At 50.4% G+C, this 21,261-nt stretch overlaps 1 protein-coding gene across 2 annotated transcripts in view; it reads left to right on the top strand.

The window, feature by feature from the left end:
* Nucleotides 1–1,665: 1,665 nt before the first annotated feature.
* CATSPERG (cation channel sperm associated auxiliary subunit gamma) overlaps nt 1,666–21,261 on the top strand; it is a 28,794-nt gene continuing 9,198 nt past the window's right edge. The window contains exons 1-15 of one of the 2 annotated variants that reach the window (XM_040252878.1): nt 1,666–1,951; nt 2,039–2,092; nt 6,712–6,856; nt 7,223–7,349; nt 7,529–7,601; nt 8,592–8,747; nt 14,723–14,894; nt 15,937–16,074; nt 17,065–17,124; nt 17,358–17,477; nt 18,321–18,371; nt 18,477–18,606; nt 19,468–19,579; nt 20,755–20,913; nt 21,005–21,117. In XM_040252878.1, the coding sequence (XP_040108812.1) occupies nt 1,697–1,951; nt 2,039–2,092; nt 6,712–6,856; nt 7,223–7,349; nt 7,529–7,601; nt 8,592–8,747; nt 14,723–14,894; nt 15,937–16,074; nt 17,065–17,124; nt 17,358–17,477; nt 18,321–18,371; nt 18,477–18,606; nt 19,468–19,579; nt 20,755–20,913; nt 21,005–21,117 (1,865 nt within the window). In that variant the 5' untranslated portion in view covers nt 1,666–1,696. The other variant, XM_040252877.1, reaches the window with a different exon arrangement.

Genomic DNA, 21,261 nt, shown 5'->3' with positions numbered 1-21,261 from the left:
TTTTTTTTTTTTTTCACTAGAACTGTGATATCAAAGTTTGATTGGGTAGAAGGATAAGTAGGCCAGAACCACCAACAGGAACTCCCTGAAGGCCTTCCTATCACAAACTTCGTCCGCAGCTCCCTCTGCAGTCCAGGGCCCGCGCGACTGTTGAGTTTCTCCCTCCCTCGGTCCCTCAAGCCTTAAGCGCTAGTCGGGAAGCGCGTTACCACGGAGACAGGCTGGTGCAGCAGGCGTGCCTCGCGAAAAGAAGTCGGTTGTGGAAGTGTAGGCGGCCATTTTGAGACCGGGCAAGAGGGGCGGGACTGGAGCGGCAGAGTGACGGTTGACCGGTTTTAACTTAGTGACAGGTACCACCGGGCAGGGAGAAGAGGGAGTGCCTGGGGCCTCCCTGGGAGGGATGCAGGGGGTGGGGGCGGGGTTAAGAAGGGGAGGAGAGGGACCGGGGGAGGAGAGGCGGGGAAAGGCTGAGGAAAAGGAGAAGAGACCAGGGACTGGGCACAGGAGGGGCAGGGCGGAGAGAGGGCGGGGCGAGGAGCCTGGAGAGGCCAAGAAAAGAAGCCGGGCGATGAATAGGGGCGGGGCTAGAAGAGGCGGAGCTTAGAGCTGGGCTATCCAGGGCATGGAAAGAGGTGGCGAGAACAGGGGAGGAGACAAGGTACCGCGGTTCAGGGGGAAGGTGAGGACCGAGAAAGTGCTGACAGACAAGGCAGCGCCGGCAGGGAACGAGGAGGTGCAGGGCGAAGAGAGGGTGCGGAGCGAGCGGAAGGCCAATGGCGACGAGAGTTCCCGAGGCAAAGAAAGGGTCTCCAACGAGAAGGGGCGGGGTCACAGGAGGGGGCGGGGCAAGGAACGGGCTTGGGAAGAACATCTCTCCCAGGATGAGGGGGGAGGGCGAATCGATAAGGGGAGGGACAAGGCGCAGAAGCCGAGCGAGGGGCAAGCTACAGGAGAGAAGTCAAAGCGAGGACAGGGGAAGAGGTGGGGCATGGGGAAGGTACAGGTTCGAGGGAGGGACAGGTCTAGAGGCAGGATCTGGTACCCGGGCAGGTCCCGAGCACGGAGAAAGGGGCGGTGCGGAGAAATGTGGGGGGGCGGGGCAAGACGTGGGGGCGGAGCCAGGCTCAGGTATGGGAGGAGAGGAACTGGGGGCAATAGGTGGGGCATAGCTAAACCGGGAAACAGAAATAGAGACCGACTGAAGAGTAGGGGTCGGAGGCAGAGCACAGGCAGAGCAAAGAAGGATAGGGCAAGTTTAAGGGGTGAGCCTGGGAGACGGGGCGAAACCAGGGGTAGGGGCATGGCCAGGAGCAACAGTAGGGGAGAGCCCAGGAGTAGCAGCAGAGGCAGGGTCCGGAAGAGCGGTAGTTGCCGGCGGGAGGTCTGGAGCAGAGGTGGAGCCAGGAGCAAGAACAGGAGAGAAGCCAGGAGCAAGAGCACAGGCGGAGCCAGGAGCGAGAGCAGGAGAGGAACGTGGAGCAAGAACAGGACTGGAGCGAGGAGCAAAAGTAGGAGTGGAGCGAGGAGCAAGAATAGGGGTGGGGCCAGACATCTAAGCAGAGGCGGGACCAGGAGCAGGGCCTGGGCGGGGCGCAGGAATAAGGCGGGATCTAAGACGGCGCCTACCAAGAACAGTCTGGCCGGCTGGTGACCTCCGCCTTCTCCAGGTTGAAGCCACGTTACCCACTTGCCCGAGATGTTTCCTGCTGGCCCTGCTCCGTGGCCGAGGCTCCGAGTCCTGCGGGCGCTGTGGGCACTGCTGGTGGTGCTGTTGGCACCGTGGAGGTTGTGGGCGATACAGGAAACCCAGGAGTGCACCTGGCAGGTTGTCCTGAACAACTTAGAGTCAGTAGGCAAGAACGACGCGATCGATCATTTCGTCGATCAAGAGCTGTACACAGTGGACAAAGTGTTCGACCTGCTAGTGGACGCACCCATCGACCGGGACGAGGTGAGGGGACTAGGGGCAGGCGAATGGGAGAGGTCCTGGAGCTGCAGCCTTCTGGGCTCTGGACATTTGCTCACCATCTTCTTGCAGACATACTTGGGCTTTCCTTACTACCTGAAGATCAACTACTCCTGCACAGGAGAAGTGGTGAGTGGGTGCAGGGGCAGGGGATGTTTATTCTGTTGGGGCCTCATTTTTCCCCCTTTCTAATATTTAAATAGGCATGGCACCATTGAACCCTAAGGACCTTAAAGATTCAAGATTCCTGATATCTCACCAGGCACATAGTTGGTCTTTATTAGCTTTTAATTTCCATTAAAAAAAAAAAAAAAAAAACCAGAGAGATATAAGGACTTCCCTGGTGGTCCAGTGGTTAAGACTGAAAGCTTCCACTGTAGGAGGCACAGGTTGGGCCCCTGGTCAGGGAACTAGGATCCCACGTGCCAGATATTGGGGTCAAAAAGAAAAAGACACATATTTTCCTCATAAAGTAAAGAAAATATTTTTTTAAATTGAGATAGAATTCACATGTCCTAAAGTTCACCATTTAAAAATACACAATTCAAGAGTTCCCTGGTGGTCCGTGGCTAGGACTCCCGGCTTGCTGTGCAGGGAGCATAGGTTTGATCCCTGGTTGGGGAACTAAAATTCTGCAAGCTGCACCTGGAGACCACTAATCTGTTTTCTACTTCTGTGAAATTGTTTATTCTGGACATTTCATATAAGAATGGAATCAAGCAATATGTGGCCTTTTGTATCTGACTTCTTCCACTTAACATGTTTTCAAGACCCATCCATGTTATAACATGGATCATCAGTATTTCCTTTTTATGGCTGAGTCACCGATGCAATGGACTTGAACTTGGGCAAGCTCTGGGAGGTGGGGAGGGACAGGAAGGCCTGACATGCTGCAGTCCATAGAGTTACAGAGTCAGACACGATTGGGCGACTGAACAACAATATTCAGTTGTACAGATGTGCTACATTTTGCTTAGCCATTCATTAAGTGATGGTGATTTGAGTTATTTCCACTTTGAGGGTGGTCATTATGAATGATGCTGCATTTATAAAAGCATCTGTTTTCAGTTATCTTCAGTATATACCTAGGAAGTTAATTTCTGGGTCACATGATAACTCTGTTTCACTTTTGAGGACTTGCCGGGCTGTTTTCCAAAGCAAATCCATGTCATTTTACATTCTTATAAACAGTGTATGAGGGGTCCATTTTTTCTATATTGTCATTTGTTATTGTCCATTTCTTTGATTCTTGCCATCTAGTATGTGTGAAATGGTATCTCAGTGTGGTTTTGATTTGTATTTGCCTCATAACTAATGATGTTGAACATCTTTTCATATGCCTGTTAGCCATTTATCTATCTTCTTAGGAGAAATGTCTGTTCAGATCCTTTGCCCATTTAAAAACTGGGTTATTTGTCTTTTTATTGTCACATTATAAAATTTCTTTTTATACTGGAAAATAGTTTCTTTTCAGATATATAATTTGTAAATATTTTTCACTTTCCATGTCCTTTCACTTTCTTAATGATGTCCTTTAAAGCACTAAAGCTTTACATTTATTGAGATATAATTCACATATCATACAATGGCACCACAGTTTTAATTTTTGATAAAGCCCAATTTTCAAATTTTTTTTCATTTGTTACAGGTCCTTTTGGTGTTGTCTAAGGCTTTACCTAACCAGAAGTCATGAAAATTTACTCCCATGTTTTCTTCTAAGAGTTTGTTTGTTTGTTTTAGGTCTTATGTTCAGGCCTTTGATTCATTTTGAGTTAGTTTTTGTATATGGTGTGAGGTAGGGGTCTAATTTTTACCCGTGAATATCCAGTTATGCCAGGACTGAAAAGATTATTCTTTCCTCATTGAATTGTCTTGACATCCTTGTCAAAAATCAATTGACTATAAGTATAAGGGTATATTTCTGGATATAATTCTATTCCATTGTTCTATATGTCTGTCCATATGCCAGTACCACACTGTTTTGATCACTGTAGCTTTGTAGTAACTTTCAAATTGGGAAGTTTGAGTCTTCCAAATTCGTTCTTATTTAAGATTGTTTTGACTGAAAGAAGCAGAATGTTGTGGTTTAGAACTGAAATTCGAAGGCTACAGACCTGGGTTTGAATCTACCATGGACTCATACTTATCTGGAGGAGTATAGCATGATAGTGAATCCTTTGAGCTCTGAAGCCAGGCTGCCTGGCTTCAAACCCCAGTCCTGCTCATAACAGCTGAGTGATCTCAGGCAAGTCACTTAACTTCTCTGTACCAAAGTCTCCTCTTCCTTAACCAGGCTACTACAATAATGATCATACCCACTTCATAAAATGATTAAATATGTGTGAAGCACTGAGCACAGTGGCTGGCTCATAGAAAGTGAACACTAGCAATAAGTTTCTAGAGTGTGACTTGGGCAGAGAGTTGACTCCATAAACCTTCTCTCCTTATCTGTGAAAGCCTGATAGTCATTCCTTCATCTGTTCATGCAACACTGAACTCTGAGTCAGACCCCCTTTTTTTTTTCCACAACGGGGTGGGGAAGCGGTACAGTGATAAACAATGTGCCCTGCTTTTTCTTCTGGATTCAGCCCACCAGGGAAGCAGACAATCAACAAGTAAATACAGAAAACAACTTATTAGTGTAATCAGTGCAAAGATGAAAATAAAATGAGGTGAAGGCGTTAGCTGGAATGGTTGGGGAAGATCTCTGAAGAGCTTGAGCAGAGGCCTGAATGATGAAAAGGGAGAGAACTGGGGAAAACATTGGGGCCGAAGGAACAGCAGGTGCAGTAGCCCTGAAATAGGACTGAAGCCGGTGTATGTGAGGAACTGCCCAGAGCCCGTGTGTGGCTGGAGCAGACTGAGCGAGGGGGACCGTGGGAGGGGAGAGTGAGACCTGGCTTTCTCTCTAGTGAGATGAAGCCATGAGGTTTTGAACAGAGGAGGGATGCAATGGGATTCAGGTGTTAACAGGCTGAATGGGGGGCAGAGCAGGAGCAAGGAGACAGGAAGGAGGCTGATGCTTGGTCCAGACAAGAGTTAAGGGTGGACAGCACCAGGGCAGTTGTGGCCAGTATAGTCCTGATAAGGAAGAGGTCCCCAACACACCAGCACCTGCTCCCCTGTGATTGGAAGCCAGAGGTAGGGCTGGGACAGGTGTAGGGGGCAGGATTGAAAGGGCCCGGGCCGAGGCATTCCTCAGGATGAAGGCCTGTGCCAAAGGAATAAGACTCATTAAGTCTCCCACCCGTGTCTCATAGCTCCCCCCACACCCCTGCCCAGAGTGACTTGAGCACAGCTGTCTCTTGGGGATGCCTCCAAGCCTTTGCTAATGCTCTTCTAGAGACTTCCCTGGTGGTCCAGTGGGTAAGACTCCATACTCCCAGTGCCAGGAGCATGGGTTTGATCACTTATGAGGGACCTGCATACCGCATGATCTGGTCAAAAAATGAAATATTAATGCTGTTCTATACCCTAGAACAGGCTTTCCTTGGTAGCTCAGCTGGTAAAGAATCCCCCTGCGATGCAGGAGACCCCAGTTTGATTCCTGGGTTGGGACGATCCTCTGGAGAAGGAATAGGCTACCCACTCCAGTATGCATGGGCTTCCCTGGTGGCTCAGATGGTAAAGAATCCTCCTGCAGTGTGGGAGACCTGGGTTCCATCCCTGAGTTGGGAAGATCCCCTGGAGGAGGGCCATGGCCACCCACTCCAGTATTCTTGCCTGAGAATCCCCATGGACAGAGGACCCTGGCAGGCTACAGTTCATGGGATCGCAGAGTTGGACACAACTGAATGACTAAACACAGCACAGCACATACCCCAGAATACATGTCTTCCTCCGTCCATCTCCATGCTAAGTCAGGGGTCCCCAGACTCTGGGATCTAACGCCTGACGTTCTGAGGTGGAGCTGATGTTGTAATGATAGGAATAAAGTGCACAATGAATGTAATGCACTTGAATCATCCCAAAACCTTCCCCCACCCCAACCGTGGTCAGGGGAAAAATTTAGTCCCCACTAAACTGGTCCCTGGTGCCAAAAAGGTTGGGGGCTGCTCTAAGCCCTGCCCTCCCTTCTTAGCCCAGCCAGGATCCTGGCATTTCTGGGAGGTTGTCCCTGGCCGCCTGGTCACCCTCGTCCCTAGATCCTTTCTAACTGCCCCTGCCTGCCTGCTTGCTAAGTCACCTCAGTCATGATTGACTTTTTGTGACCCTATGGACTGTAGCCCCTCCAGGCTCCTCTGTCCATGAGATTCTCCAAGCAAGAATACTGGAGTGGGTTGCCATGCCTTTCTCCAGGGGCTAACTGCCCCATCATACCCCAGATCCCAGTCCCTAAACCAGAAGCCCCAAGAGTAAGAATGGAATCCCTGAATGAGGGAAGAGGCTGCTAGTAGTTATGGGTGCCAGGTGCTCCCACCTTTACCTTTTTTGTTTATCCCATGCTTTTTTGCCCTATGCATTCCCTATGTCTAATTTCTGTCTGAGGACCTTGCACTGGACTCACCTCCTCCGGGAAGACCTCCTGACCCCCTCCCAGCCGAAAGCATCTCAGCCCCTCTCCTAGACTGGTCCCATCCCCCTCCCGAGCCCCAAACCTAGAACGTGTTCTCTGACCTTCCCACGGTGGAGAGTCTGTTCTCCTGACCCAGCCTAGGAGGATGGCAGGCTAGTAAAGGTGGGGTCAAGGCAGGGGGACCCACAGGCTCTATTAAGGACACCCTGTGGGGCCATCTCACCCTCAGTCCTCTGAGGCCCTGGTCCGCAAGGGCCACCTGACAGGGCTGAAGCCAGTGGTGCTGGTCACCTTCCAGTCCCCAGTCAACTTCCATCGCTGGAAGATAGAGCAGCTGCAGATCCAGATGGAGGCAGCCCCCTTCCGCAGCCCAGGTGAGCCTGGAGGGTCACAGCCTGCCTGGTGGGTGGGGGCGTGGCCGTGTGGGCGTGGCCAGGGAACCTCAGCAAGGTTCATGGTCTCAAGGGGCGGCTAGGAACGTCAGAGGGGCCTATGACCTGGTGGGGATGTGGGGGTGTTTGGGGGCCTCACAGGGATCTCTGACCTGGGAGGCGGGTGGCCAAGGAGGCCTCAGCAGGTTCCGGGGCCCAGATGGGGCCACACAGAGGCCCCAGGGGATCCATGGCTGAGAATGGAGCATGCCAAGTTGAGTTGTGGGAAGATCCCAGTGGTTTGTGGCCGGGGTGGGAGGAGGCTACTGGAAGGCCCCAGCAGCCTCAGTGCCTACCACCTGCCAGCAGAGAGATGTGACGCAGAGGAGGTGTGTCTCATGAGCTGGTACACGCCCATGCCCATGAAGAACGGCAGCGTGGTCATGCGCGTGGACGTTAGCAGCAATGGCCTGGGGCCCTTCATTCCCAATAAAAGGTGCCCTTTCCTGATCCCGGGCTGGGTGAGGCACGGAGACTCTGGGAGGGGCTTCCTAATTTCCGGATTCCCATAGAAGACAAGAGGGGTCCTCAGGGAGGGAAAGGGGCAGGGAAGTGGCTGTGAGCTCTGGCAGCAGCCAGAGCCCACACCTGTGCTTGCCCCACACCCACCTCCAGGTTTCATGTGAACATCAACGGCTTCCTGGAGCATGGGCGAGACCAGGAACTCCAATTCACTGTGGGAAATGAGGTGAGGGGGCTTCCGTGATGGGAAGGGCCCCAGTGCCATGCTCTGCTAAGTACACGTTAAGTCTTGACAGTGACCTGTGAGAGTAGGTCCTCTAGTATACCCATTTTAAAGAGGAGCAAACTGAGGCCCCAAAAGGATGGAGCCATTTGCCCACAGACTTGTAATATGTCTACCTGACTCCTGCACCCATATTCTTAATCACAGTGCATTCATTCATTCAGTAGGCACTTCCTGAGCACAGAGTGTGGCGCCATGGTAACATAACAGTGAACACACAGACCCAAAACCGTGCCCTCTCTCTGAGCTGACAGTCTAGTGGGAGAGACAGACACCAGACCAGCACACATGAGATCAAGTTAATTCCACAGCAGGTTAAAAAGTGGTCAGTGCACTGGGGAGAGTTCAGAGTGAGGGGAATTAGGTCCCTGTAAGAGGGGGTGGCGGGGGCTTCCCAGGTGGCTTAGGGCTAAAAAAATCTATCTGCCAGTGCAGAAGACATAGGAGACTCGGGTTTGATCCCTGGGTCAAGAAGATCCCCTGGAGTAAGAAATGGCAACCCACTCTAGTATTCTTGCCTGGGAAATCCCATGGACAGAGGAGCCTGGTGGGCTACAGTCCATGGGCTCACAAAGAGTCAGACACAACTGAGCTCACACACAGGAGGGGATGGCAAGAAAGGTGTAATTGAGAAGGTCGACATTTGAGTACAGTCTTGGTGGAGCAGAGCAGGAGTTATGTGGTTACTAGAAGAGCATTTCGAGCAGAGGGAACAGTTGGTGTGAAGGCTCTGAGAACCAGTGAGGAAGCCCATGTGGCCGGGAGAAAGTGAGCAAGGGGGAGAGTGGTGGAGGATGAGGTCAGAGAGGTGATGGAGGCAAATTGCGCATGGCCTTGTGAGTCAGGGTAAGTTCTTTAGGTTTTATCTTAAATGAGACAGAACCGTGGGAAGAGAGGGGGTTGTTGAGCAGCCCTCTGGCCCCTGCCCCGCAGCTCTTCCATCTGATACCCCAGTACTTTGTGAATGTCCCATCGAGGCCGCTGTGGTACACTGTGGACCAGACACCTGTGCTCATCCTGGGTGGCATCCCTGAGGAGAAGGCCATCCTACTGACTGACACAAACTTCAAGGACTTCTTTCTCGTGGAGGTGAGTCACTGCAGGGCAGATGGTGGGCTGGGTTTTAGCTCCTAAAGTGGAAAGGGGCCCAGGGCCACGGAAGGGGTCCCCAAAGGCACACCAACACCCAGAAGAGGCAGATAACATCAACAAAAGACAGACTCTGCAGGCTGGGTTCAAATCCTCCTTCTGCCGCCTCCTGGCTGTGTGATGTTGGGCAAGTTGCTTCACCTACCCTCGCCTCAGATTCCCCATTTGTAAAATGGGAACGATATTTATATTTACTTTACAGAATGATTCTAAGAATGGCACAAATGCATAGCAGTCAGACCCAGAATGAGTAATATGGGAGTTGAAGCTATTATTATTTATAGGTCCACCGTTTGTAGTTCTGAAATCCCAAATCTTTGAAATGGCATTTTCACAATTCAAGGCTAAAACGCACTTGTCGAGAAACTCTGACTTGAGCTAACAAAGACTTCTTTTTTTTATCTTTACACATTCTATTTAATAATATTCTGATGCTGCCCTGCAGAAATAGTAAGGAATTTGACTATAGGGTGCTGCCCCAGGCCCCACTGGGTTTTTGGGTGGTATATATATGCCATGATGCGTGCTCAGCCACTCAGTCATATCCGATAATTTGGTAGCCCACCAGGCTCCTCTGTCCATGGGATTTTCCAGGCAAGAATAGTAGAATGGTTTGCCATTTCCTAATCCAGGGGATCTTCCTGATCCAGGGGGCTCCAGCATCTCCTGCATTGCAGGTGGATTCTCTACTCCTGAGCCACTGAGGAAGCCTCATATATGTGTCATCTTACCTTCTAAACACTGGAAAATTCTGAATTTCAATATACACCTGGCCTCTAGGGTTTCAAGTTCGGCATTGTGAGCCTATATTACTTCCAAAACATGGAAGTAGTGTCTGAAGCAGGGTCCTTTCAATGTGAAAGACAAACATGTTTGGGTTAATTGCAGTTGTAGGCAGAGCTCCAAACCAGTTTGGTTTCAGCAGAGAAATAGGATTGAATAGGTACACCCAACTGCAAAGCCTGGACACAGAGCAGCCTGCAGGCCTGGCTTGATTCAGGGCTCGAATGAGGACTCCAACTTTCAGCTTCACTTCTTCTGGATTAACTCCATCCTCAAAGTGATTCATATCATCCCAGCTCATGGGCAGAGAAAGGAAGCACCTCTTTCCCAAATAGACTTTTTAAAAATTCCTGAAATTTATTTACTTGGTCCTGATGGGCCCAGCTTGGGTCATGTGTCCCAAAAGAATGGAGTGTGCCAGCTGGCTTAGCACGAGTCATGAGATCTATCCTAATGAGGAGGGTACCCGAGACAAGAGACAGTGACAGGATGACTCCCCCGGAGTGAAATCAGGGTAGCTTTGCCACAAGCTGGGAGGACAAGATGCTGGTTGTTAATTTTGTCTAAGATAACAATGTGCACCACAGCAACCCCCTAAAGACTGCTTGAACCTCCTCCCATCAAAGCTGAAAGTGCCATCCATGATTTCTATTTTTTTAAAATATTTGTTTACTTATTTATTTGGCTGCATCAGGTCTTAGTTGCAGCACGCGGGATCTTCATTGCATCACGTGGCATCTTTTGTACTGTGGCCCATGGGATTAGTTGCTCCGAGGCATGTAGGATCTTAGTTCCTCCACTAGGGATAGAACCCACATCCCCTGCCTTGAATGGCAGGTTTGTAACCACTGGACCACCAACAAAGTCCTCCCACACTTGGATTTCTGACAACCCCACTTGGATTAATGTTCTCTCAGTTCCCTCTGGCTCTGAATTCCTGCTTCTGTTGAACTCCTTCTGTTTATAGAACATCTCTGGTTTATAGAGCTGTCCTGTCAGCTCTCTCTGCTTCTGACCCAGGTCTTTGCAGACCTTGTTCAGTTTTCACGCTCCTGACCAAAACACACCCACAGGAGAGATGTAGCCAATGAATTCTGCTGAAGAGATTTGGAGGGCAAAGGAGGGGAGTTATGTCATGAGAATTAAAATTGCAATTTGAACTTCAGGCATGCTTTTTTTTTTTAATTTATCCAGATGAAAATCATAAAATTCATAAAATTCACCATTTTAAAGTGAACAGTGTAGTACCATTGAATATATCGGTATTGTGCAATCACCAACTCTATCTCCAAAGAATTTCCATCACTCCAAAATCAAAGTCTATTTATTCTCATTTTTTAACCAGAAGGACTTTTCCCACATTGCTGTCTCTGCTGTTTTCCTTCTTTCTTCCTGTTTCACACCTCAGCACTTCTGTCAACTGCCCCTAGGATCTCATAAGAACACCCCCGCCCCCCTACCCCCCGCATACACACACACACTATGCAGCCATCTTCAGCCCTGTGTTGGTCAGGTTTAGATGCTGTAACAGGAACTCCCCAGAAGCCTAGTGATTAGGGCTCCAGGCTTTCAGAGCTGTGGCCCAGGTTCAATCCCTGGTCAGAAGCTGAATGGTGCATCCCCCCCCAACAAAAAATTAATAGATGCTGTATCAAAGAGACTCCTGAGAGAGAACAGCTTAAATGGATGCTATTGCTCATTTGCCAAACAGCCCAGATGTGAGAAACCCCAATCTCTTTTACTTTCCTGCTTCACCATCCTCTATGCCCCAGGTGTTGATCTGACCCATGTGATTGGAGCTGCGTCATGCCCATGTCCATACTGAAGCCAGCTTGGAAGGAGAAAGAGCAGAAGTGAAGGGCAAGCTATTTTCTCTTAAGCAAGTTTCACTTGCAGTCACATTCCATTGCTGAGGAATTAGTCAGTTGGCAACATCCACTGCAAGGGAGGCTGGGAAGTCTCATTTCCACCTGGCTGGCACATACCCTACTAAAACTCCATTACCAAAGAAAATGGGAGAAATGGAGTTGAGCCCAACTAGCCACCTGCCAAAAATGGAAGAGGGAATTTGTTGGTTCATGTAACCAAAAAATTTCAGGACTTCAGGTCCAGTTTGATCCAGGATTTCAAACAGTGTCACCAAATCTGAGTCTCTCTCTCTCCAGTTCTCAGACCTGATTCCTCTGTACTGACTTTCAGTTCAGTTCAATTCAGTTCAGTCACTCAGTCATGTCCAACTCTGTGCAACCCCATGGACTGCAGCACACCAGGCTTCCATGTCCATCACCAACTCCCAGAGCTTGCTCAAACGATTGACTTTATGCTCAAACATCTCTGGACTTGGAACTGCAAAGGCTGTATCTTCTCAGGCCCACATTCAGTGGGAAATATCTTTCCCATTATCTTCTAACCCTCAAATCACAAGATTCCTTCCACTTGGTGTGGCTCACCATTCGCCCACCTTGACTCAGTCATTGTGGCCAAAGAACCCCAACAGGCTGCGTGTTGGGGGAAATGAGTCAGAACTCTCAAACACTGCTCAAATAAGAAATCCAGCTGACTCACAGCTTTTCTTTTTCTCAGGCATGTGGAGGAAGAGGGGAGGTGTGATGATCTTCTACTTTAACAAATAAATTTTCCAAGTATTTCTTCCAGAAAACAGAGGCAGCACTTTAAATATTAACAGGGCAATACATTGTGATATCCAATCAAAATGACAGATTGAGAGGGTGCAGGTTAGTTTGCCCAGGCATAGCAACAAAGTCTGTAGTCTGCAGAAATCTCATGTACTGAATAGGTGGGGAAGTGAGAATGTTTATGTTCCTCTTAACTTGGTAAAATTTCCCTTAGCAGCAGAGCCTAGAGTTTTATTTTGATGTATACTTTTTTAAAGTAAAAAATTATTTTTTCTTGTCTTCATTGCACAGCATGTGGGATCTTAGTTCCCCAACGAGGAATCGAACCCATGCCCTGGACATTGAAAGCTCAGAGTCTTAACCACTGGACCACTGGGAAATCTCTGATTTATGCTTTTTGTTGGAAAAGTTAGTAGAAAATTCCACTTTCTAGTGGAAATTTTCAGTCAAACAGAAAAATAGAATTGTATAATGAACCCAGCTTCAATAATTAACATTTTGCTTTTTTTTTTGCCCTACTTTTTTTTCCCCTAGAATGTTTGAAAGAAAATTCTAGCCATCATACCATTTCACTTGTAAATTCTGGAAATACTCTGTGATGCCATCCAGCCATCTCATCCTCGGTCATCCCCTTCTCCTCCTGTCCCCAATCCCTCCCAGCATCAGAGTCTTTTCCAATGAGTCAGTTCTTCTCATGAGGTGGCCAAAGTACTGGAGTTTCAGCTTTAGCATATCTCAGTTTCAGCCAATATCATCTGACCTGGTCATAGTTAAATTTCCCCCATTGTCTGAAAATGTGTTTTACAGTTGGTTTGCTTGAATCAGAATGTGCCTGTTGCATTTGGTTGTGAACTCTCTTAATTCTCTTCTCACCTGTAAGTCTGCTCTCCCCCAACCCACAACCATCAATCGCCTTTTTTTCGCAGGTAATTTAAGGAGCCAGGCCTTTTGTCCTATATAATTTGACTGTTTGCTGCTTTTTTTTTTTTTGGCTGCTCTGGGTCTTCATTACTGCACGTAGGCTTTCTCTAGTTGTGGTGAATGCGTGCTACTCCGGTGAATGCATGCTACTCTGCAGTGCATAGGCTTCTCATTGCGCTGGCTTCTCTTATTGCAGAGCACAGGCTCTAGGCACGTGAGGTTTAGTAGTTGCAGCTCAAGGGCTTAGTTGCTCCATAGCATGTGGGATCTTCCTGGACCAGGGATCGAACCCATGTCTCCTGCATTGGCAGGTGGATTCTTTACCACTGAGCCACCAGGGAAGCCCTGGCTGTTTTCTTCTTCATAGAATCAATTAACTTATTCCTCTGACCTTATGTACTGAATATTAGTCTCAGGGTGCCATAATAAAATACCACAGACTGGGTGGCTTAAGCACAGAGATTTATGTTCTTGTAGTTCTGGAGTCTGGAAGTCCAAGATCAAGGTGTCAGCAGGGTTGGTTCCTAGTGAGGCCTGTTTCCACGGCTTGCAGATGGCTACCTTCTCACTGTCCTCATGTGGCCTTTTCTCTGTGTGCATGAGTGGAGAGAGAGGTGGCTCTGGTGTCTCTTCCTCTTCGGATAAGGACACAAGTCCAGTAGAATTAGGGCCCCATCCTTATAACCTCGTTGGACCTTAATTATCTCCTTTAAGGCCCCAACACAGTCATGGTGGGGAGATAGAGCTTCAACATGTAAATTCTAGCCACAACACCCTATATTGCCTATAAACTGGTAGTGAGTTCTAGAAGCTTGGTTGAAGTTATACTCAATCTTTTAGGCAAGAGCCCTTCATTGGCGGTGCTTTCCCACTGTTAATGATATTGCCAGTGTTAGTGATCAGTCAGTGAGTCCAGATAGCTAGTCGTTTAAATAGAATAGGATAGGGACTTCCCTGGTGGTCTAGTGGCTAAGAATCCAGCTGCCATTGCAGGGGACATGAATTTGATCCCTGGTCTGGGAAGATCCCACATGTCGCAGTGCAACTAAACCCATGAGCCACAACTACTGAAGCCCGTGCTCTAGAGCCCGTGCTCTGCAACAGGAGAAGCCACTGCAATGAGAAGCCCTTGTACCACAACTAGAGAAAGCCCACGTGCAGCAGCAAAGACCCAGTGCCGTCAAAAATAAATAAATATGAAAAATACAGAATAGGATTATTAAAATGTGCCTTAGGCCAAGCATGGAATCTTTTGGATCCACATGAGGACAATCCTGACTGGGGCCTGGGGACCCAGGTGTGCTGAGCCCTGTTGAGTACATGGAGCACTACCCAACTCCAGGGAGCACAGAAAGCCCCCACTGGCTCTGGCCTGGGTCGCCTGCTTCCAGGGGAAGTTTGTTGGGGGAAGTTTGGCCACCAAGATGCTGCTGTAGGGTGAGCAGGAAGGGAGCCCTGGGGGCAGCCACATGCGTCCACCCCAAGCAGTGGTCAGAGCAGGTGCCTCCCCACAAGGCGGGACACGGGAGTGGAGATCAAGGCCACCTGCTCACCACTGGCTCCACTCCCCCGCAGTTGAGCATTGACAGTTGCTGGGTAGGCTCCTTCTACTGCCCCCAAGCCAGCTTCACCGCCACCATCTACGATGCCATTGCCACTGAGAGCACCCTCTTCATCCGGCAGAACCAGCTCATCTACTATTTCACAGGCACCTACACCACACTCTACGAGGGCAAACGTGGCAGCGGTGAGGGGTCACTGGCCGGGTCACATGCCCTGGCCTCCTGGGCATCTTAGGCCGTGGGACCTGCCTGTTGGAGCCCCAGGGAGGGCGCTTCAGGGACTCCATCACTGGAGGCATCTGGGAATGGAATTACCATGGGTGGGGAGAGGGGGATGTAGGAGGGACTTCCCAAGCTCCTGAAGCATCACTTCCCACCCTGTAGGCACCTCCTCCTACCCTCTGTATGTTGGGGCAAGGCTTTCATCCAGACCTTCCCAGGAGTCTTGAACCGACTAAGGGCAGAGAGAGGCCTGAGAGTGGGGGGCGAGGAGCAGAGAGAGAAAGACACAGGTGCATGCTCACTCATATGCAAAGGCGCCGAGAGGGTCAGAAAGTCATACCAGAGAGAGATGCGCACCAAGTGAGAAGTGTGAGGTGCTGGGGAGGGGCAGAAAGTTAGAGAAACAGAGATGGGCTGTTGAAAAGGCAGAGCCATGAAGGAGATTGATCAGGGAGGAAAAGAAAGACTTAATTTTTTAACATTTATTTATTTGGCTGCATCAGGTCCTAGCTGCAGCACGTGGGATCTTTAGCTGAGACATGTGAACTCTTAGTTGTGGCATGTGGTGCTTAGCTCCGGGGGTTGAACCCAGCCCCTCTGCTTTGGGAGGGCAGAGCCTTAACCACTGGACCACTGGGGAAATCCTAAGAGAGACTTTGGATTCGGCCTCGTCTTTTAAATGATGTCAAAGCCCTAGTTCTTCTGACCCCCGCCCCCTGCCCCTGCCCCATGTAAATGAGCGATGTGAATTTACAGGATCACAGAAACTTACACTGTAACCCCTATTTCATTAGTTAGTGAGTGTTCCCAAAGGCTTTATTTTTCTCACTCTCTTTCTTAGGGAACTTTGACAGTGGGAAGAACCAGGTTAGAATAGATATAAGTCAAAGAAAGGGGGGTTTACTGGCTTAGACAGCTAGAAAACTCAGGAGCATGTTGGTTTGAGGCATAGTTGGGTCTGGGGGCTCAAGGCCCAGGCTCAAATGTCTATGCTGGTCCCCGCAGAGAGATGGGTTCGAGTCCTGGCTAACGAGTGCGTCAAGAGGTTGTGCCCCGTGCATTTCCACAGCAATGGCTCCGAGTATGTGATGGCCCTCACCACTGGCAAGCACGAAGGTTACGTCCACTTTGGGACCATCACAGGTAAGGTCAGGGGTCTCCAGCAGCCCAAGAGACCCCTCTGAACCTGCTCACTCCTAAGAGTTCTGACCCCAGGCCCTCACCTCTCACCCTTCCCTTCAGGAGGGGTCCCAGGCTGTGAGTCAAGATAGGTTTATGCCTTTGTAGTGGCAGGGCTTGGCAGCATTGGGAGGTTTTGTATCTTTCACAGTGTGTTTGGTTTCAAAGGGCAGAAGCCCAATTCAAAAATCATTTAAGTGTAGAAAATGTGTAGACTTATATAGATGAAAAGACCCAGTGCAGCATCAGGCATAGCTGGATCCAGGGCTTGCAGGGTGAATCGTCAGGACTATCCCTTGGCAAGGGAGTATAGCCTAGGGATTATAGCATGGGTTCAGGAGACAGACTGCTCTAACACACCCAACTCAAGTCATCTGTGGCTTTGGACAGGTAACTCAACCTCTCTTTTTGGGTGCTTACCCTCATTTGCAAAATGGGGCTGAGAATACTAATACCCACATCATTGTGTTGCTATCAAGGTTAAATAAGTTGGCATATATGAAGATCTTAGAGCACTAGGGACATGGTGAGTCCTACTCAAGGGTTTATCATTATTAGCCCTGTAATTTGGCCTCATTTTCAGATAGGTACTCCCCTCGCAGGGGTTAGAGATGGCAACCAGGAAGTCGGGACTCACATCTCCCACTGGTTTGAGTCACCCCTAGCGAGTGACAGCAGACTCTTCCCCCATTGGCCTTAGCTCAAATCCCAGGGTTCACTCTGACTGGCCCATTTCTGGGTCATGTGCTCAGACCTGAGCCAATTACTGTGACCAGCAGGCAGACATATTCTGATAGGCCGGTTGTGAATGGACAGAAAGGGCAGTTGGGGGAGAGCTGCCCCAGGGCTAAGAAGGAGGCACAGGTATTCAACCCTGGATAACTGAAGAGCTGATGTGGTGGGGTGCCAGATGGGCTGGGAAGGGCCTGAGCCTTGACCTGCTCTGCTCCTCAGATGGCCTCGTGTCCTTCCAGTTGCTGCCCAGGCATCGGTCCGTGTGCAGTGCAATTCTAGGTACCCTGCTCCCACATGGGTCTGTGGGGGCGGGGAATAGGGTGGGCTTGGGAAGGTTGGGGGGCAATCGGGGATGTAGGAGAGCAGGGAAGGCGGGGGAGAGGCCATGGGAAAAGACAGGCAGTTTCTTGGGGATGGGTGGAGAGTCACCAGGATAGGCATGGCAGTCACAGAAACCACGGAGGGGGATGGGGCCGAAGGGGCTTCTCTGGACCTCTGCCTTCCCTCCCCAGTTGTCAACTGCTCCATCACCTGGGCCATATTCGTTGCTGGTGACTACAATCTACTGATGCTGGTGGAGATTGTAGGCCCTGCCTCCTCGAAGTATTTCCAGGTGGTCAGCTATGACCTGGGTAATTGGGGCACCATTGGGGGCTGCTAAGCGGGAAGGGGCAGGAGCTGGGGTTATGAACTGCTGCTCCATCCTGTGGCATCTGTGCTCCACAGATAACGGAAAGGAAATGTGGCTCCTGCCACTGCTAGGTCAGCGGCAGTGGTGGAGAACAGGAGGAAAACGGGAAGTCAGTGAGACTGGAGCAGAGGGGGAAGGGGAGGGAGGGAGATTGGAAGCATGAGCAGATGTGAGACCTGGGAGGGCCTTGTGGCTCACAGTAAGATTTGATGTGAGCTGATGGAGTGAGAATAGGGCTGCTGTGTACAGTTGTTTAGGGTTTCCCAGGTGGTACTGGTGGTAAAGAACCCGCCTGCCAATGCAGGAGACAACAAGAGACATGGGTTTGGAAAGATCCCCTGGAGGAGGGCATGGAAACCCACTCCAGTACTCTTGCCTGGAGAATCCCTGGACAGAGAAGCCTCTAGGGCTACAGTCCATAGGTTTGGATACTACCGAAGCAACTTAGCAGGTGTGCATGTACAGTTGTTTAGGCTGTGTCTGGAGCTCCCCAGCCAAGGAATCAAGTCCTCTGCCCTCACAGGACTGTATCCTCTTAGAGGAAGTGCCTTTTTATAATTCACATGAAGAAATTCTAAGGGCTAAAGAGCCTGGTGGGCTACAGCCCATGGGGTCACAAAGAGCTTAGCATGACTTAGCAACTAAACAACAGCAACAAGAGTGGGCCCAAACAGGAAGCTGTTGGGATGGGGTTGGAGGCGTTGGGGAGCTGGGGACTTGCTCAGTTGCAGGTCTGGAAAACTCAGGGTCTCAGGAGATTTTGCTGTGTCTTCCTCACCTGCAGTCAATGATTACCTGGTTGTGCTCCACACCATCCCAGAATTCATCCCTGACGGTAGGAGGGGAAGGCAGAGGGGGCTGGAAAAGCAGGTGGGTGCCAGGAGAGGCCCAAGCAACCCCGCCTCACTGCTGTGTCCACTTTGCCTGTGCCCCCTGCCAGTTCGAGGCCTGGAGTTCCTGATGATTCTAGGGACAGAGTCCTATACCAACTTTCCGATGGTCCCCAAGGGCATGTCCTACAACCCATATAACAACCTGCTGTTCATCTGGGGCAACTTCCTCCTCCAGAGGTATGGAGCCAGCCTCCCCAGCCCCACGTAGGGTGGGGCTCCATTCTGAAGTCACCAAGTTTTCAGGGTGTGTATGCCCAAGGCCAGAAGTGATCAGAACCATCATGGGGGAAAACATGGGCTGGGGTGGGCACAGATAAAACAGGGGAAGCTGATATTTTAAAGCTAGGAGTCCTTAAAAAACAAACAAACAATGTTTTATCCTTATTTATTTTTGGCTCCACTGGGTCTTGGTTGCTGTGCATGGACTTTTCTCTAGTTGCAGCGAGCAGGGGCTATTCTTCGTCATGATGCACGGGCTTCTCTTTGCAGTGGCTTCCCTTGCTGCAGAGCTCAGGCTCTAGGCATGAGAGTTTCAGTAGCTGAGGCACTTGGCCTCATTAGTTGTGGTGCACAAGCTTAGTTGCTCTGCAGCGTGTGGGACTGAAGTCATACCCTCTGTATTGGAGGCAGATTCTTAACCACTGGACCACCAGGGAAGTCCCAGTGGTGGGAATCCTTTCTTAAATGAAACCTGCTATGAGGACCCAACCTGTGTGAGCAATAGAGGGACATGGTCCGGGGAGAGGGTAGGATGCTTTTCACCCTCCAGGAAGCTGGAGGACCCAGAGCCAACTCTGGGGGGATGTTGGTAAACTGCCAGTTTGGTCAATGGCTCCTGTTTATGGATGGGCAGGTCAGCCAGAGGGTTTGGAGATGGGGGGCAGAAACTAGAGTCCCAGGCTTCCTTTGTGCGTTCTCATCAGCCTGGCGGAGAAGCGAGTAGGTGGTTCCTGCAGCGGCATGTCAGGACTAGTCAGGGAAGCAGATATTCTCCGGGTCTCACCTGGGTGTCCTGACCTCCCACCTCTGCCCTTTCAGTTTTAACAGTGAAAACTTCATTTACCTGGCGGACTTCCCCAAGGAGCTGTCCATCAAGTACCTGGTGAACTCTTTCCGAGGGGACATGGCCATTGTCACCGAGAATGAGGAGGTGGGCTGCCCTGCCCTTCTCCCCACTTTCTTTCTGCCCAGCCCCAAAGCCCAGGGGTCTCTCTTTTCCCCCCACTCCGTCAGGGTAAAAGGGCCCAGGAGAGGGAACATTCTCAGGGACCCTGGGGAATGGAAGGGCAGCAGAAGCTCCATTTATAGCTGAAAATCCTTGAACTCAAAAAGGATGTGTCTTTTCCAAAGTTACTCAGTAGGGTAAAGGGCCTGTGCTCAGAGTCATGAGGGGATGCCCAGAGGTAGCCCCCTTTCATTCCGCCATGCAGCTCAGCACACCTGATCTGCTGCTGGAGACACAGTGGGCAGTGAGTCAGCTGTGGGCCCTGCCCTCACAGGGTCCCAGTCCAGTTGGGAGGATGGATTCATTCCCAGACAGTGCCAGTTCAGAGCAACCAAGGCTGCAGTGAGGAAAACAGCACCCATGGAAGTTCAGACCCTGTCTGGGGGTATATGCGTCAGGGAGGGCTTCATAGAGAAGGCCACATGGAGGGAGGATGTGCTGGAGGCTGGAGAGGATCCTCCAAGCTGAAGCTAAGGAGGAGGTTTGGTCTACAGCCAAATGAGTTAGGGGATGAGAGGGTGGGCATCAGTGCAGAGGTGGGAAACTGAGGCCAAGGGGATGCTGAGACCCTGAAGGGGGCAAAGAGTGAGAAGGGAGACTTCCCTGGCCATCCAGTGGTTAGGACTTCACCTTCCATTGCAGCAGGTGTGGGTTCGATCCCTGGTCAGGCAGCTGAGATCACACATGTCTCAGGGCCAAAAAACCAAAACAGAAAACAGAAGCAGTATTGTAACAAATTCAATAACAACTTTAAAAATGGTCCACCTTAAAAAAGAATCTTAAAAAGGGTGAGAAGGGAAAAAGAGGGCTTAGCCCTCAGATCCCCAGCCTTCAGCCATTGTGTATATTAGGAATGGTTACATTGCAAGTAATAAAAACTCAAGCAGACTGAAACAGTGAAGAAGCGTATCATGGGGAGTGAGGGCTGGAAGCAGAGGTGGTGGGGTCTGAGAAGCAGAAGGATGGCTCATCTGGTCCCAGCCGGAGGTGAGCACCCAAGACTCACCCCTCAGGGAGTGGGGTCCTCACCCCTCAGAGGGAGGGGTGGGGGTCACAGCGCCCACGGGCCTCACACACACACCTGGCTGTCACACCCCCAGATCTGGTATCTCCTGGACGGCAGCTACCATGTGTACCAGCTGTTCCCGTCCAAGGCCTGGGAGATGTACATCAACCTCCAGGTTCTTCAGCAGTCCTCTCTCTACGCCCCCAATGAGACCATGGTCACCCTCTTCTACGAAGACAACAAACTGTACCAGGTGCCAAGGCGGGAGGATAGCGCGGGCGAGGCAGGGGGGAGCTGCAGGGTGGCTGACACCTGCTCATGTGGCCCGTACCTTCCCACTGCAGCTGGTGTACCTGATAGACAGCCAGCAGGGCAGGCTCGTCAAGAGGCTCATGCCCGTGGAGCAGCTACTGATATACCAGCAGATCAGTGATGAATATGTCTTGGAACGGCAAGGGTGAGAAGATACTGAACCATAGAGACAGTCAGAGAGCCTTAGGCACTGCCATCTGAAGCTCCCATTCTGGGGTGTGGGGGGTGGAGACCAAGCCTTCCCCAGTGACAGCCTTTGGGCTCAAAGGAGGAGGGGTCTAACCAGCCT

Source organism: Oryx dammah, unplaced genomic scaffold, assembly GCF_014754425.2.
Source record: "Oryx dammah isolate SB20612 unplaced genomic scaffold, SCBI_Odam_1.1 HiC_scaffold_13, whole genome shotgun sequence".
NCBI lineage: Eukaryota > Metazoa > Chordata > Mammalia > Artiodactyla > Bovidae > Oryx > Oryx dammah.
This window is presented reverse-complemented; position numbering and strand designations above follow the sequence as displayed.